The sequence below is a fragment of the Scylla paramamosain genome, chromosome 1, assembly GCF_035594125.1.
Source record: "Scylla paramamosain isolate STU-SP2022 chromosome 1, ASM3559412v1, whole genome shotgun sequence".
Classification (NCBI taxonomy): domain Eukaryota; kingdom Metazoa; phylum Arthropoda; class Malacostraca; order Decapoda; family Portunidae; genus Scylla; species Scylla paramamosain.
This window is the reverse complement of record NC_087151.1, coordinates 19997069-20014073: the sequence shown is the minus strand read 5'-3', so window position 1 is coordinate 20014073 and position 17005 is coordinate 19997069. Positions and strand designations below refer to the sequence as shown.

Genomic DNA, 17005 nt, shown 5'->3' with positions numbered 1-17005 from the left:
AAAAATGGCACAAGGGAAAAAGTAGGAAAAAATGGCACAATTAAAAAAATTTATTGATATACATTAAAACGTAAAGGTCATATAGAAACATTGTTCAGGCATGATATGAAAGCTTAAAATCTTATGTTGTGACCAAGTCCACATAACATTTGATCAAGGGTTTTCCTTCCTCCTGTGTAATCTTTGCATAAATTCTTCAGTCGTTGTTGTAGATTAACATATACCCTTTTTGTTTTCTTTTTGGGTGGTTCACCAACTGAGTCCCTTGCAATAACTGCACTCACAGCTGCCTCTTCCTGTTGAAGCACTCGTATAAGTTTCCAGATAGATGGGTGCTGGTAGCCAACAAGATGGTAGAATTTGTTGTTCCAGCCTTCACACAGGTTGTTGGTCCTGGGACAGTCATTCATGGTAGCGTTGTGTACGTTCCAAAGTTCAGGAGGAAATCTTGCTGGAATGCGCCGAAGGTTAACTGCTGGAATTTCTGGCTGCTGGTTGCGTCTTCTCTGAATATATGAACCAGAAACATAGGTTTGGTCAAAGTACTCCAAAAGGGGAGCTGCATCTTCAGTACATCTATCCTTCAGTAGCTGCATTCCCGCTGGAACATCTTCAACTGGTATAAATGCCAGTGAGTCAATCTGTCCACAGAATTGACGAAAGTCCTCACTCTCTTTGTAGTGGTTGGTCAGGCCAAGGTCCTGTATTTTCCGCCAGGTACTATGAGTTAGGTGGTAGAAGCAACCTTGTATGTGTGTTTCCGGCCCAAAAACATTACTGATGGCTTGGATGACCGCCTGCTCGAAGTCAACAATTATGGTTGTTGGGTCTGGGTAGAGTTCAATCTCATGACAGTGATCCATCACTGCTTGTAGCAGTATTTCATATGTATCTTGTGTTTTGCTCTGCAGACAAGCAAAAGTAGTAGACACTGCAGTATTGCCGATTGGAACTCTTATCACATAAAGCTGTAGAAAACCTTGTGGAGCCATTGCATAATTGCCATCCATCAGCCATGTATCAGCAGAAGCAAGTAGACGCAGTGATTCATCAGAACCGAAAGCAATGATACGGTTCTCAGTGTCTGGGCCATTGTCGAAAAACAGGAATGGCTTTGGCTCTGGAGCTGCAGTAGTTGTCCATACCCCAGTAAGTTTCAGATCCTTAAGGCTTTCTGGTACTGGTGGATAGAGTTTTGATCTTTGGTTATGTAAAGTTCTCTTTATGATGTCTTCACTTGGTAGTACGGCCTTTGTTTCAGCTGATCAGTCATGCAGGTTATTGCTGTATATTTGACTAGGTTTATCTTCTGTTTCGGCTGCTTTTCTCTTCATGTTGGTGATACATTTTGTGGCTGAGATGGCAGCATAATCAGGAGCGTGGTTGTGTTCATTTGCTGGCACAGGATCAGTCATATTAAGGCTAGTGGTCATAGTGCCTTTACAAAAAGATGTTCTTTTAACACATCTCCATCTGATAGTAGTTGATCTTGTAATCTGTTTTGTATACATGTACCCTTGGAAGCAGATCTTCTCTTTTCCTTTATTGCTCTGTATAATTTCCATGGTGGGAAATTTGGTAGAGCCACTGAGATCTGAGATGTGTACTTGACTGCTGCTACAACTTGTCTGTGGCTGTGTAGTGAGAAATCCAGAAAGTAAACAATGAGCTTGCTTCGAGACAAATTCATGAAACACTCATTCAAAACTCACTCGAGAATTTAAGAAACTCTAGAAACATATTTAAGCTTCTATATATATTTGTACCATTTTTTCCTACTTCTTCCCTTGTGCCATTTTTACCCGTGCTATTTCTACCCGTGCCATTTTTACCGTGCCATTTTTACCTGTGCCATTTTTACCTGTGCCATTTTTACCGTTCCCCAACAAGGGGGATGTAAGCAAAATTCTTAGGATCAGCAATCAGGGTAGAACAAGAAATAACGGGTTCAAGCTTGAAAAATTTAGGTTTAGGAAGAATATAGGAAAAATTGCTTCTCAAATAGAGTGGTAGATGAGTGAAACGGACTCAGTAATCATGTTGTTACTGCTACGACACTAGAGAGCTTTAAGAGAAGATTAGACAGGTTTATGGATGGGGATAATATATGGAAATAGGTAGGTATATTTTATACAGGGACTACCACGTGTAAGCCTGGTCGCTTCTTGCATCTTCCCTTATTTCTTATGTTCTTATGTTCTTATTTAGCTAACACAAATCAAGGCTAATTATAATTAACCTAGTCATTCCAAACATGACCTTACCCGTATTTTTAAAATGACAATTGCAAATATAACTTTTTCCATTATATAAAAAAAAAAAAAGATAAATGAATTCTGTCCGGCATTTTCCACATTAAAAAAAAAAAAAAATCAAATCAAAAGATAAGTGCTTTTCTATGATCAATATCCCAGTGATAAAAATACAAGCATAATATCTCAGGTTCAAGATACATACTCACTTGACACAGCTTCAGACATAATCCATCATAACATTACCAACCCAAATCAAGCTTAATCCAACCCACCACTGTTTTCATGAATTCTCTTATTTTTTTTTTTTTTATTGCTTTTGTTTTGACCTTTTATCGCAGACCAGCATATTTTTTCCTATTTCCTCCACCTCCCTTAAAACCACCCCACGTGCACACAAAGATGCAGTAATATAATTTTTCTCTTCTTCACCTGCACTAACGTTAACATTTCAACACTGAAAAAAAAAAAAAGTCGTTTCTTCTAACGCGTTTGGCTTTCAGTGGATTCATACATGAAGGTGAGTGTTCGAGCAGTCCAGCCCCAGAGTCCAGACAATCGTTTATATTTCCCACCAAACCGATTCGTATCGCGCACCCTAATTGGTTGAAGTGAACGAGGTGCAGCTAAAAATATTTTCGTTACACAGGTCTAAGAAGCCATTTAAGAATGTTTCATAAGTGGTCTTCTTAGCTCGGTAGAGCTAAGATGTTCGTACGGCCCTATGAAGGCGTTGCTACAAATGTCTTCGAGAATGCGTCCCCTGTTCTACTTCCTCGCCTGTGCTAATACAAGCCACTCTGCAGAGTATTTTAATGTTAATTAGTTGTACCAGTCATAGCCTCACACTGCATTATGGCATTGTATGGTAATGCATTGTATGGTAATGGTGTGTTGGAAGTCGTGGCCCAAGACAAGAAGGCCATTCAGACACCTTTACCTGCCCTGTCAGAGTGCCGCACGCCGCTGTAAGGTTTGACTGTTCCACGCTCATTGTAAGCAAATGTTGCTATTCATTTAATTTGAAACAATTCACGCTACAGAGTTTTAATAATAGTTTTCACTCATGACTGATTTGTATGCCGATAATTCTGTATGTTCGAGATTTTACTGAAAACAATACACGCACATCGGCTTGTTTTCACCTAAATGTGTTTGCATGTTTGCATCGCTGCCCGCGAGTGGCTGTGTCTTTGGCTCCGCCCCGCTGCCCGTCCACAATTCTCGCTTAGAAAACTTGCGGCCCGAGGTAGTTGTAAGGTTCTGAAGCTCCCAGGAGACCTAAGCGAAAAGAATGCGTCGGAAAATGCGTTTCCAAGGCGCTTGCCAAGTACTAAACAAAACGCCTTAAGTCACCAGCTGGTGACTTGGTTCAACCTACAATCTTTGAAGGGGGTCAATGTTGCTATCTCGATCGTTACATGTGAAAAAATTGCGATGCTGCTTTATATGTTTTAACTACATTTATAGATATTTTCTTTCGGTAAAATGAGGTAGTAGTAATTGATGAAGTTGAGCAAAGAGGCTTCCTTGAGGAGGATCAAGGATGCTATAGGAGGATCAAGAAATATGTCTTGAGGAGGATCGTTTGGTCAGCTGAGTAGATAAACAAACGGTGGCCGTCGCTACGAATACCTCACCGACGTATAGTTATCAAGCTGTGTTTTTTTTTGTTTTTTTTTTTTCATTGACTAATGACAGCAACAACACCTATTAATCATTGCATTTAAACTGAACAAATCAAAGGACAAGTGAGGATATGGAGACTCAGAAATATGCAGACAGCATACAGCTCCCTGATACAGAGCTAGTGTTTAGAAATATTAGAAATGCAAAGCGCTTTGCCATTGACATAGGTAAGTAGTCATTTTATTCAGAATATGTTGCCTAGTGCAGTGGTATGGCGATAGTTCGATACTCGAGTTCTATTGATCTGTCTAAGCGTTGTTTTGGTTGTGTCACCAATTGGCCGGCATTATTCTCTCTCTCTCTCTCTCTCTCTCTCTCTCTCTCTCTCTCTCTCTCTCTCTCTCTGTACAAACAGATACATGTGGTCATAGCTGTATGATGGAGTACTAAGGCCAGGAACATTTCGGTACTTAGCAATGGAGAGTAGAGAGTTAAGTTTCTTCTAGTGTTGTTTTAGCAATACTGGATATTTCTTGACAAGAAGTTCGTCCCCCCATTCCCCCCAACACCCCTTAACCCCTCAAAACAAGCTCAGGGACCTGTGGGGGAATCGGGGTTTTTTGGGGGATGAAAAATAAGTGAATTAAGGGCGTTCAAAACTAAGAAAATTTAACTTAATATTTTGAATTTCCCTAACCTATCCTAGCTCCTAAACTCACCCCAGCTAGGACATTAACCTAACCTAGCATAACTAGCTGGGGGGCTATGCCCCCCCTGGACCCCCCACCTGCAAGCATAACCTAACTTGGCATAACCTAACTAATGGCTGATTTCACAATTGCTTGGTAATGTTCCCAACCATGAGACTTACCAAGTTGGTAACAGGCATTACCAACGCCTAAATCTGAATTCACAGTCGATGTTTTTGTGGTTGTAGACATCCCAAAGTTGGTGACGCTCATAACAAAACAAAGACCCCTGATTCAGTAATGTTGGTATACTGGACCAGCGGGAAATGTAAACACTGAATCAGCTGAGCATGTTAGACAGGTGACATTCAAGATGAATGCTCCACGGAAAAAGGAATCACCACTCACTTGTGAGCAAAAAGTAACTCTAGTGGGCCTCATTAGAAAAAAAAAATTAAGCAGTATTAGATAAAAGAACTGACCATGCCAGCACAGAAAACAAAAGAAATGTGCAGAAAAGTGTCATTGATGCCTTCAACACTGCATATTCACTTCAAGTTCTCAAGAGCAGCACTCAGCTGAGGCACATCTGGGAGTACACAAGGAACAAGTAAGTACTAAATGAACATTGTTATTACTTGATCTGTCTATTAATATGGATTTAGTGACTTTGTAATAACTTTCTCAAAAAGGGAATGACCATAAGTGAATTTTCCCTTAACCCCTGCCCTTTCATATGTTCTAGTCATTCCCCTCTTATTCTGATTTCAAATACTAAAGCATTTTGTCTTCCAGTTTTGACATAATTCGTTCCCTTTTTACAAACTGCACATACCATTATGTCATCTCACTTTGCCCTTCTCCCATTACATTAACATGGTAAGATTATATTACATAAGTTATGTAAATATGTTTCAGGGTTAAGGCAGATGACAGCCAATTTAAAAAGAAAGTGTGCACAGCTTGGGGAGGTCCATCCCTTTTACCTCCAAAATATGAAACTAACAGAGAAGGTCAGGAGCATGATTGCCTTTGAGTTAAACTGTAGTGAAATGCAGTACCACAATGAGCTGCCACCTTGCCCCACACCACAGACTCCTGTTGCCGTGTCCATTCTGCTGCAAGAAGGTGAAGTTAGTAAGATACTTTAGATACTCTTCCTTAGTAAGGCATTTCAGATACTTTTCCTTTTATATATATATATATATATATATATATATATATATATATATATATATATATATATATATATATATATATATATATATATATATATATGTGTGTGTGTGTGTGTGTGTGTGTGTGTAGAGAGAGAGAGAGAGAGAGAGAGATACTGTTACTTTTTTTTGTGTATGTGATTAGAGATGTACATGCACATATAGATATTAATTAGTAGATATCTTGTTATTGATTATTGATATTTATTAGTAAGAAGGTATTGACAATCAGGCAATTTCTGGTGCAGTTATTTGCATGCTAGTCATCATGTGCTATATTATCTGATTATGCATTGGATGCATTTCTGTTGTGTATGGGTGCTCCATCACAGTTTTCTGAAGATCTATTCTCTTTATCAGCTTATTTTCCTTAATTAAAGATTTTTTTTTTTTCATCTAGAATGGATTGTGGATGAAGAAGAGAAGGAGGAACTCTCCCAACTGACCATCAGCCTGGTGTCACAAAATAAGCAATCTCCACTGGAGCAGTTAAATGGTAGTCTGACATCAGGTCACAATACCAGCAAAAGGATGAGCAAAAAAATCAACAGACCAGGTAAGAGATAAAATCCATTTAATGAGTGGCAATGCTTGCATTTAAAACTTCAAGAACATTATGAAAAAAATAAATGAAAAAAAAAATCTGTAAAATCTTGCTGAAAAAGCATGAAGCTGAGACACACACACACACACACACACACACACACACACACACACACACACACACACACACACACACACACAACAGAAAGGAGAAAAAATATATATACTGTTAGGAAAAAGGATATGTATTTTGTTAGGGGAAAGAAAATTTACTTTGCTAGGGGAAAGGGTATGTATTTTGTTAGGAGAAGGGAAATTTATTTTGCTAGGAGAAAGGATATTTATTTTGTTAGAAGAAAGGAAATTTATTTTGTTAGGAGAAAGGATATTTATTTTTTTAGGAGAAAGGAAATATATTTTGTTAGGAGACAGGATATTTATTTTGTTTGGGGAAAGGATATACATTTTAGGAGAAATGAAATTTATGTTGCTATGGGAAAAGATGCCTGTGTATTTTGCTAGGAGAAAGGAAATTTAAATAAATTTCCTTTCTCTTAGGCAAAAGGAAATTTATTTTATTAGTGGAAAAGAAATTTATCTTTGTTAGGAGACAGTTAATATTTTTTTTATGGGAATGGATGTTAGTTTGTTAGGTAAAAGAAGATTGGTATTGTTAAGGGAAAGGAAATTTATTTTATTATTTTAACAGATTTTTATATTGCTAGTTATGGTCAAGTAAAAACATATTATTTCATATTATGTATTTGTGTTGCATTAATAAATAAATTGCTTAACAAATTATTCTTTATTCTCCTAACTTAAATTTACACTGGTGTTCTTGGTTTACGACCACAATCTGTTAAAAAATCATTGTTAGACAAAAAAAATAGATAATAATAAGTCACCTAAAAGTGCAGTAAACTATGTATAAACAGTGACTTTTACCACACAGTGCCTAGCATAGTGTTTGCCTTACCTTACCTTACACTGAAGTGGTGTGCCTCTATAAATGTTGGCGAGTATGGCACACACCTCCCTGTCTCTGGTTAATGGTAGCAGATGTTTACCATTAACAAATAAACACTAAAATCACAAGAATTACAAATTTTGTTCTCACTGAAGTGATGAGTTGGTTGATTGTCAAGTTAGCCATAGTAAGGAAAATAAAGAAAATGTAAACTTTTTTTCCCTTTCTTTTTGCTCAGATAGCATGTTGTCTGCAAGTCAAATATGTTGTGTACTGAGTATTACACTGTATCTATTTTATACCTGAGTACTAGTTTTATTATGAAAATATATATTCTATTACATCATGGTTGTGGTAAATCACAAAATTATAAACACATTTGTCATCAACTGCTGAGTGGTCTCAAATGGCCTATATGATATATAATTCCTAACTTTAATTGCAACTTTAATGAAGTAGAGCAACAGAGGGTAAAAACACTGGTTTAAAGGCACATGTTGGCCTAACAAAAATAAGTAAATGAAATTAAATAAAAAAATATTAAATAAATAAATTTTAAAAAATCAACTGGATGTACTGAAATACAAAATTAGAACCAAGTTTCTACCACAGCATTTATCACTTGTGTGCCACAACCTACACCTACAGTTTCATCATTGCCATCATTATCATCATTGACATCACCATCAGCATCATAAACATCATTGCCATCTCCAAGGGCATCCTCCAGTCTACTGCAATGTTATGCAGTATGGCACAAGCCATGATGATCCTTTTTTTTGATGTCCAAAGCTCTGTACAGAGTGGTGTTTTCAAGCAGGCAAATTGATTCTTTAAGACACCAAAGGATTTTTCCACAAAATTTCTTGTTGCAACATGGGCTGCATTATAGTTTCTTTTTCAGTCTTTGGATTCTGTATGGGGGTCAAAAGATATGAATGGCATAGATAGCCACTGTCCCCAAGTAAATACATCGCTCTGTAGTTTCTTTGTTCAAGGGTGGTACAAACTGAGAGTTTTCAAAAATCCTAGCATCATGTTCACTACTTGGCCAACTGCAAATAGTATTAGTAAATTTTAAATCGTAATCACACACAGCCTGGACATTCAATGACATGAAATCCTTCCTACATCAATAATATTCAGCATGATCTCCTCCTGGATTTCTAATGGGTATATGTGTGGAATCTATACATCCAAGGATTCCTGGCATTTCTTTAACATTGTAGAAATCTCTTGCCTTTTTCTGTGCTTCATCCAGGTCTGGAAATTTAATGTGAGTTGGTGCCAAAGAGGTGATCATCTATGTTATTTATCCATTTCATAAACCTTCACACAGAAGCTGCTGACATTTCACATCAATTAGCAACACAAACTTAAAAGCTACCTGTGGCAAGGAAGAGGTGTTGCTAGGAGTTGTAATTTCAGTGGAACATTGCATCCTGAGAAAATGGATAAATACATGTATTTGGATTTCACAAGGAGACAGGCACCAAATTCCTTAAAATTATGCTAAATTCTATAATTTCCCTGCTATTTTGTTAACAGTAATGTGGACATACCTGTATTGTGCATGCTACTAACAGTCATATATCATAGTGTATACCTTATCAGACACATAATGATAGCATTAATGTTACAATTAGTGTGTGCCCTGTGATCAAAAAGTGGCCAGCTATCAAACTGTAACAATTATGAACTTACACATTATTTTTGTTACCTTGAAAATTACAAAGGATACTAAAATGTAGGATAATATATTAAAATGCCCTAAAGCATATCATTTAGTAACTAATTAATGAATAGTTCAATGATCATGTCACCATTAGTGCTACACCTTAGTCATACATAAAGAAACAATAATTATCCTCCTCCAGTCTTGGGGAACAGTTTCCTGCCTCCATTCTAATCTACGTATTGTATACTCTATCCACACATAGTTATACAATATGAAATACCTCTGCCATTTGTATTTTTATGAGCAATTGGATGTAGGTGCTCAAGCAGATCAAGTACAGCATCCTTGCTCAGCCTGTAGCACTGAACAAATTCCTCCTCAGTCAGCACAAGCAGAGGGTCACTGTGGTCATGGCCATTCACACATGTTACTTGGATTTCCTCAATTTGTTGTAGTTGATGCTGTTGTTCTACAAGAGCTTCATGGAAGGCTAACATGCTGATCTGCTGGTTGAAATTCAGTTGGTTTTAATTACGCACAACTGTAGTAAAACATGGATATATGTAATATCCATTAATAGCAGATATTAAGTTCTGTAGAAGTTGTAGGAGTTGCTAATATGCATTACTTACTTGTACATTAATATCCAACATCACAACCTACTTCCTTTCACAAAACAAGTGCAGCTTCACTAAATCCAACCAGAAACTTACATTTACACTCTTAACTTGTTCTCCTCAACTTACTGTTTATATTTCACAGCTATGTAAAAGTCTATGAGGAAAAATGAAAATAAAAGGACCAATAATAATGCCAGGAGAGGCTAAGAAAATTTTGCCTTCATTTACTACCATAAAGATTGTTCACAGCCCACACTGGTTTAAAGAATAGGATGATTTTCATCTCACAATCCTTAAATGGAACCATGTGCTGTCATCCCAGAATGGAATCTCCCCTCTTAAATCTAGATTTCTAGACTGTTTTACATCCCTTGGGCTTACATAACTATTCGCTGAACTTACCTTCTATCCTTCTGGTCTGCCCTTGAAAATAAGCTAGGTGAGTCAACTGGCACATCAACAAGTTACCTAATACAGTAAAATCCCTCTTATCTGGCATCAACGGGACCGCCGACATGCTGGATACTTGAATATTGCCGGATACTTGAATAGAAGTGAAATTATGTCCACAATCACCACCCTACACTCACGCATCTTACTATAACAAAGATCAGTTGATCTAATCAGCTGCTTAAGTGTAAGCACAACACGCTTCCTCTTTTCTACAACTTTAGGCATGATGAAGATGTCAGGCGATAAACAGTCCACACGTGGGACTGAGTCAGTGAGTAAACACAGTGCAGTGGGCCGCGGGTGGCGCGAAGCAGTGCGCTTTGGTGGCAAGGGGACAAAGTATGTCTTGCGCGGGAATTTTAATCGATTTTATGAGAACACATTGATTTTTTATTGATTTTAAGGCTCGGGGAAAAATGTGCCGGATACTTGAAGCTGCCGGATACTCGAATGCCGGATGAGAGGGATTTTACTGTATTCCACTCTTTTTCATCACTTTATACGTGCACTGTTAGCCTAAATTATTTCTCCTATAATATACTTTGGTAACAAACCCCACATTCCCTATGTATACATACCTGGGCTATCACAGAAGTGTGGCAAAGGATATGTGGAACTGGCACATGAAATAAGGGTGGCAGGAACAGGTTGATGGCTCATCAGCTGGTGCCGCTAACCAAATTCATAAATTTTCTCAATGTCATTACAGCCCTACAGTGTGTATTTGTGTTGTTATAGATAGTTTTGACATATTATTCAGGAAGTAACACAGTTACAAGGGAATAAGAACTTGTGTTATTTGTTAAAAGAAAAAAATTGCATTGGAAGTGCAAAATGGTGCAAAATGGTAATATTATTTCAATGTTATCCAATATTTCTCTTATGTCACAAGTTTCATATACACTATGCATATGTCGGGATTACTACAGGAGTTTGGACAAGGGGGCATAACAGATGAATTAAGGGTGACAGGTACTGAAGTCCACACTGCCATCCAAATTCTTCTTCAGTATTATACGATCGTTGATCGTGGCATGTGGTGGACGTGCTGGCTGTGTCACGTGAAATTTTGTTTTCTATTTGGAACTTCCTTGAGATTTGTTTGAATTTGAAGATATATATTTACTGTAGATATATTCAAGGAATACCCTAAACTTGCATTATCATTGAAGATAGAGTAAGGAATGGCTAGTAAACAGATCGACTCTGCCCCTGGTGGAGGAAAGCGAAAAGTAAGTAAAACAACAACAGAGGATAGGAGTGATAAATCAAGTGATTGCTGTGGGAGATGTACTAAACTGGTAAGAAATGATGATAAGGCACTCTTATGTGATATTTGTGAAACTTGGTATCATGTAAAATGTGAGAGGATACCTGATGAAGTTTACAAGTTTATGTCGGAAGAAGAGGCAGGATCCCAGTTTACATGGTACTGTGCAGTCTGTAAGAAAGGAAGTGCAAAATTGAAATCTTACATTAAGAAACTAGAAAGGATGCAAGTAGATTTAATTGAGAAACAAGAAATACTACAGGAAGAGGTTAAGGAGATACGTGAAACAGTCAAAATGGATAAAGAAGATTTCAATAATGTTACTGCTAGAGTAGCACTACTGGAAGCTAAAGCAGTGGATACTTATGAACTCACAAGCAAGGACAGGGAGACTCTACAAGGCTTGAATACACGAATAGAGAGAGCTGAAACCAGTATACAGATAATGAAAGAATCAGGCAGTATCAAAGAAGGAAATGAAGCACAAGGACCAGCAGGAGGCGACTCAAAATAAACAAGAGGTAATGGACATGTCTGCTGTCTTGCAGGAACTAAATGACAAGAAAAAGAGAGAAAACAACATAGTAGTGTACAACGTTCCAGAAAGCAATTCAAACATGTTCCAAGAAAGAATTAATCATGATAGACAGATTATCAGGAAACTTCTGAGTACATGTAAGGTTCAGGAGGATAAGATGATTAGAGTGCTAAGGCTGGGCAGAAAAATAGAAGGCCGGGATCGCCCGGTGCTGGCTGTTCTGACTGACTCAGAAGTGAGAAATTATTTATTTCAAAATTTAAAGGAGTTGGGTAAGGATGATAACTTGAAAAATTTTAGAGTGACCTATGATTTAACCAAGAGAGAGCGAGAAATGGACCAAGAACTGTTAAAGAAGGCAAAAAACTTGACAGACCAGGGAAAAGGGAAGCATGCGGTCAGAGGTCCACCCTGGAACCGAAGGATTGTCAAGGTGGAGGATCAAAGGCCACGGCCAGAGTAAAAATTAACACAAGTATGTCATATGCTGGGAATGTAAATAATGTATATGGAAAGTTGGGCATTGTGTTTACAAATGTGGATGTATATACTTTTGATAAGTTTTTAGAATTAAGGTCATTACTTGTTACCTTTAGTGACAAGCCAAGTGTTGTTGCCCTCTCTGAAGTTAAACCAAAACATTTTAGATATCAAAGAAATCTTGAAGAATATAGCATTGATGGATATGAACTAGAAGAATGTAATGTCATGAGTGATGAGGGTAGAGGTCTCTTGATATACGTGAAAAAGGGCATCAAGTATAACAAAGTTGATTTGGCATCATGTTTCTGTGAGTATTGCTGTCTGGAAATTATGTTTCAAGGCGAGAGACTTATTTTAACCTTTGTATATCGAAGTCCAAACAGTCGGGAGGAAAATAACCAACTGCTGCTGGATGTACTGCAAGAAGTAACAAGGATAAAAGCTGCATACAAGATTTTGATGGGAGACTTCAATTTGCCTCAAATAAATTGGAAGAACTGCACTACCAGCACAGGAATGAATGATTTTGGAACAAAATTCGTGGAGAAGGTGCGAGACTGCTTTTTGATTCAACATGTGGAGGACATTACCAGACTAAGGGGCGAAAGTGTTGGTAATACACTAGATTTGTTTTTCACAAATGAAGAATCAATTGTTGAAGAGGTCACTATCAGAAATGCTTTGGGGAGAAGTGATCATGCTGTGATACAAGTTACTTGTAATATGGAGGAGATCGTGGCTCATGAAAGAAAAACCATGTATTTGTATGATAAAGCAGATTATGACTTACTAAGAAAGGAACTTGATATTGACTGGGTCAAATACCTTTCTGAGTCAACCAATATTGAGGAAATGTGGGACAAATTCAAGTCTAAATTGCATGCCGCAACCGAGAAAAGTGTACCCACAAGAAAAATGGGGAATCTAGATAAATCCAGGAAAAGGTTGAATAACAATTTGCCAATGAACAAGAAGTTATGGTCTAAGATTAAAAGGAAACAAAGGTTGTGGACAAGAATGAATTCCTTAAAGAAAGATAATTTAAATGTGCTCACTAGAAATGAGTATCTGGAGACAGAGAATGAGTACAGGAGACTGAACAATCAAATTAGGAAAGAAACCCGAGTTGCCATGAAGCTAAAAGAAAGGGAGATAGCAAAGAATGTGAAGGAAAACCCTAAACTATTTTGGAAATATGTGCAAGCTAAGACAAAAAGCAAATCAAGGATCCCGGATTTGTACAAGGGCACTGTGGAAGGAGGTCGAACTGAAAATGATCTGGAAAAAGTTGAAGTTTTAGCAGAGCAATTCTCAAAAGTGTTTGTTATGGAGCCAGAAGGCGAGGTACCGCACTGTGAGGTGAAGAATGTACCATCATTGAATCACCTGCAAATAAATAAAGAAAAAATTGAAATGATCATTAAAAATCTAAAGAAGTACAAATCTCCGGGACCTGACGGAATACATCCCAGGATTATAAAAGAAGCGGCGGAACTATTGTCGGTGCCTTTAGAAATAATATACCAGTACTCCTTTACACATAAGGAGCTCCCGCGAGATTGGCTTATTGCTAACATTACACCTATATTTAAAAAAGGCTCCAAGCATGATCCAGAAAATTACAGGCCTGTTAGTTTAACTAGTATTATATGTAAAATTTTTGAAACAATGATGAGGGAGGAGATAATAGCACATATGAGAAGCCTTGGTTTATTTAGTGAAAAGCAATATGGCTTTATCTCTGGGCGATCAACAGTACTTCAACTCATAAAGGTTTTGGACAAATGGACTGAATATATTGATGAGGGACATGCAGTGGATGTAATATATTGTGATTTCATGAAGGCTTTTGATAGAGTTGCACATCGAAGACTGCTAAGTAAAATCAAAAGTTATGGAATTGGAATGGAATACCTGGAATGGATTACAGCATTTCTAATACATAGACAACAAAGAGTGGTGTTAAAGGGAGAAATGTCAAGATGGAAGCCAGTGACTAGTGGAGTGCCACAGGGATCTGTTCTTGGGCCGTTGTTGTTTGTCATATTTATTAATGACCTCCCTGTAAGTATATTAAATAACAGCAAAGTTTACCTGTATGCTGACGATACAAAGATATTCAGGTGTATAAAAGAAAAAGATGATTGCCTAAAGCTGCAGCAGGATGCTATGGAGCTATACTCATGGAGTGAAAAATGGCTGTTAAGTTTTCATCCGGATAAGTGCAAATATATGAGGATAGGAAGAACAAGTATTGAAGATCAAGATTACAAAATGGAAAAACAACTAGAAAAGATTACTTCTGAGAAGGATGTAGGGGTAATATTTAATGATAAATTAAGTTGTGTGGATCACCTGGCAGATAAAGTGAACAAAGCCAACAAAATAGTGGGCATAATTAGAAGGACCTTTGTCACATTGGATACAACAATATTTAAGGCTTTGTTTGTGGCATTGGTAAGACCACATGTGGAGTACGCTAACCAGGTATGGAGTCCACACCTAATGAAAGACATTGAGATGGTCGAGAATGTGCAGCGAAGGGCTACAAGGATGGTGCCAGGACTCGAAGGACTGAGTTATGAAGAAAGATTAAAGAAACTGAACCTACCAACACTGGCATACAGAAGAGCACGGGGAGATATGATAGAGACCTACAAGATACTTACAGATAAATATGATAGCATCTGCAGTCAAGGCATATTAACACTCAGAGAAGAAAACATCAGTAGGGGAAATTCACTGAAGCTGTTCAAGAAGAGGTCATGACTGGATGTTAGGAAACATGCTTTCCCTTGTAGGGTGGTTAATAATTGGAATCAGCTGTCAGAATGGGTGGTTGGAGCAAAATCAATTAAGCAATTTGAGGGCAGACTTGATAAATTTTGGATTAATCAAGAACTAAAATATAAATATAAGGCAAAAATCCACCGCACGCTACTACAAGGTGAACATGTAGATCTGGAGTCACAGGCGTAAGCCTCTTCCAAGAAGTCTTCTGTGAGTATCTGTGAGTATCTGTGAGTATTACTATTATAGCCCACAAAGTGTTGCTGTACTGTTAAATCATTTTGATATATAATTCAAGAAATAATATAACCACAAGAGAATAAGAATATGACCTATTTGTAAAAATAAATGCATTGGTAAGCTCCATTAGGGAGGCTCAGCAGCTACCAGGCCAGGGTTACCAAAGGTTCCAATTTCTGGTAAGGATCAAAACAAACAATGATGCAAAAAAACGTCTGTGAAAGTGGATTTGTCTTTGGTGGTGGAGATCACCACTCACTGGTAACGATCACAACAGAAGGAAGTGATTGTGAAATACGTCCTTAATCTAACCTAACCTAGCATAACCTAACCTATCATAACGTAACCTAACAAGGGGCCTCAAAAATTATATTGCTGTGTCTTACTGGTGTGGTGTGAAGATACTCAGGGCGATGGAGGTGGGTACAGCTTAGTGGCTTCGTTAATAAACACATGGAACCTCCTCCTTATGTCTGTATATCACACCTTAACCATTGCTGTTTCTAGATATCTCACATAGTGACTTTTTTCCTGCTGAACACTGGCACTGTTTGCTTCACCTCCCTCCACTGGGTAGCCATTTTAACAAACGACAATGAGCCTCTATCAGAACACCTGACATGTCTCTAAACAAATGAAAAATGTAACTGAACCTACATGGAAAGTTGTAATTGGTTTCTTCATGAATGGCCTCATGAGTGGCAATGCGTGATTGGAGGGATCAGCTATATAGGTATCATGAAATTCTAATATGCTGGTACCCACAAATCCCAGTTATAAACAAAAGAAAATCATTTCAGTGTTTACCCTTGACTAGTGCAGAGCTTTCAGGAATTAGAAAATGTATGATTTTTCCACACTCTTGAGTGCTATTGCAGCCATACTAGACACGTGCCCCCCAATTTTTTTTTATGTTTACAGCAAGGTCACTGAACCTTCTACATGATGTGTGGGTTTTGTGCTTGTATGTAACACAGACATGATATCCAGATTAACCCAATATTATATTGCTAAATAAAATCTATGTATCTGTTATGGAGATCAGGTCTTTTTTTTTTTTTTTTCTTATATGTATGTATTAGGGAGATTGGCTAAGGCAAAAAAAAAAAAAAATGGTAATTAATTGTTTGATTAACATACAAATATCTTTCTCACTATCTCAGTAAGTGCTTTCATTTACTCATATATGAAATCTTTTAATGTTGATTACTGTTGGAAAATAACTATTTTGATAAAAAATCATATTTACATGTCACAAATAAAAATAATGGTTAATTTTGCTGCACCCATTCCTTTCCACAAGAGGCAGTGAAATTGACAAAGACAAGTGAACCATTATGACGAACTTTTTCATGTTACATGGCTATTTCTGCCAGCCACATTTAAGCATTTCAGAGTTGGCATAAAGAGTGGAATTCTAACCCCAGTTTAAATTATGCTGTGCAAGGATTGGAAGTTGCACTCTCTAGATGTGGTGGAATACTGTTACAGAGACAACTTAACCTCATTAAAGGCTAAATTGCCAACAAGAACAGTGATCTGCTCCATATGTGATAGAGTGCAGCTACTGGCCATCAAACTACTTTTTTTTTTTTTTTGCAGTAAAACCAAGTACAATGTGCAATACAGGATTACT

The 17005-nt window shown here is 37.5% G+C and overlaps 1 protein-coding gene across 5 annotated transcripts in view; it reads left to right on the top strand.

Moving 5' to 3' along the window:
- Positions 1–3506: 3506 nt before the first annotated feature.
- Positions 3507–17005, top strand: part of LOC135101928 (4'-phosphopantetheine phosphatase-like) — a 332938-nt gene continuing 319439 nt past the window's right edge. The window contains exons 1-4 of one of the 5 annotated variants that reach the window (XM_064006329.1): positions 3507–4108; positions 4928–5180; positions 5489–5698; positions 6188–6343. In XM_064006329.1, the coding sequence (XP_063862399.1) occupies positions 5500–5698; positions 6188–6343 (355 nt within the window). In that variant the 5' untranslated portion in view covers positions 3507–4108; positions 4928–5180; positions 5489–5499. Of the gene's footprint in view, positions 4109–4797; positions 5181–5488; positions 5704–6187; positions 6344–17005 lie in introns of those variants that run through there. The other 4 variants (XM_064006310.1, XM_064006318.1, XM_064006349.1 and 1 more) reach the window with 4 other exon arrangements.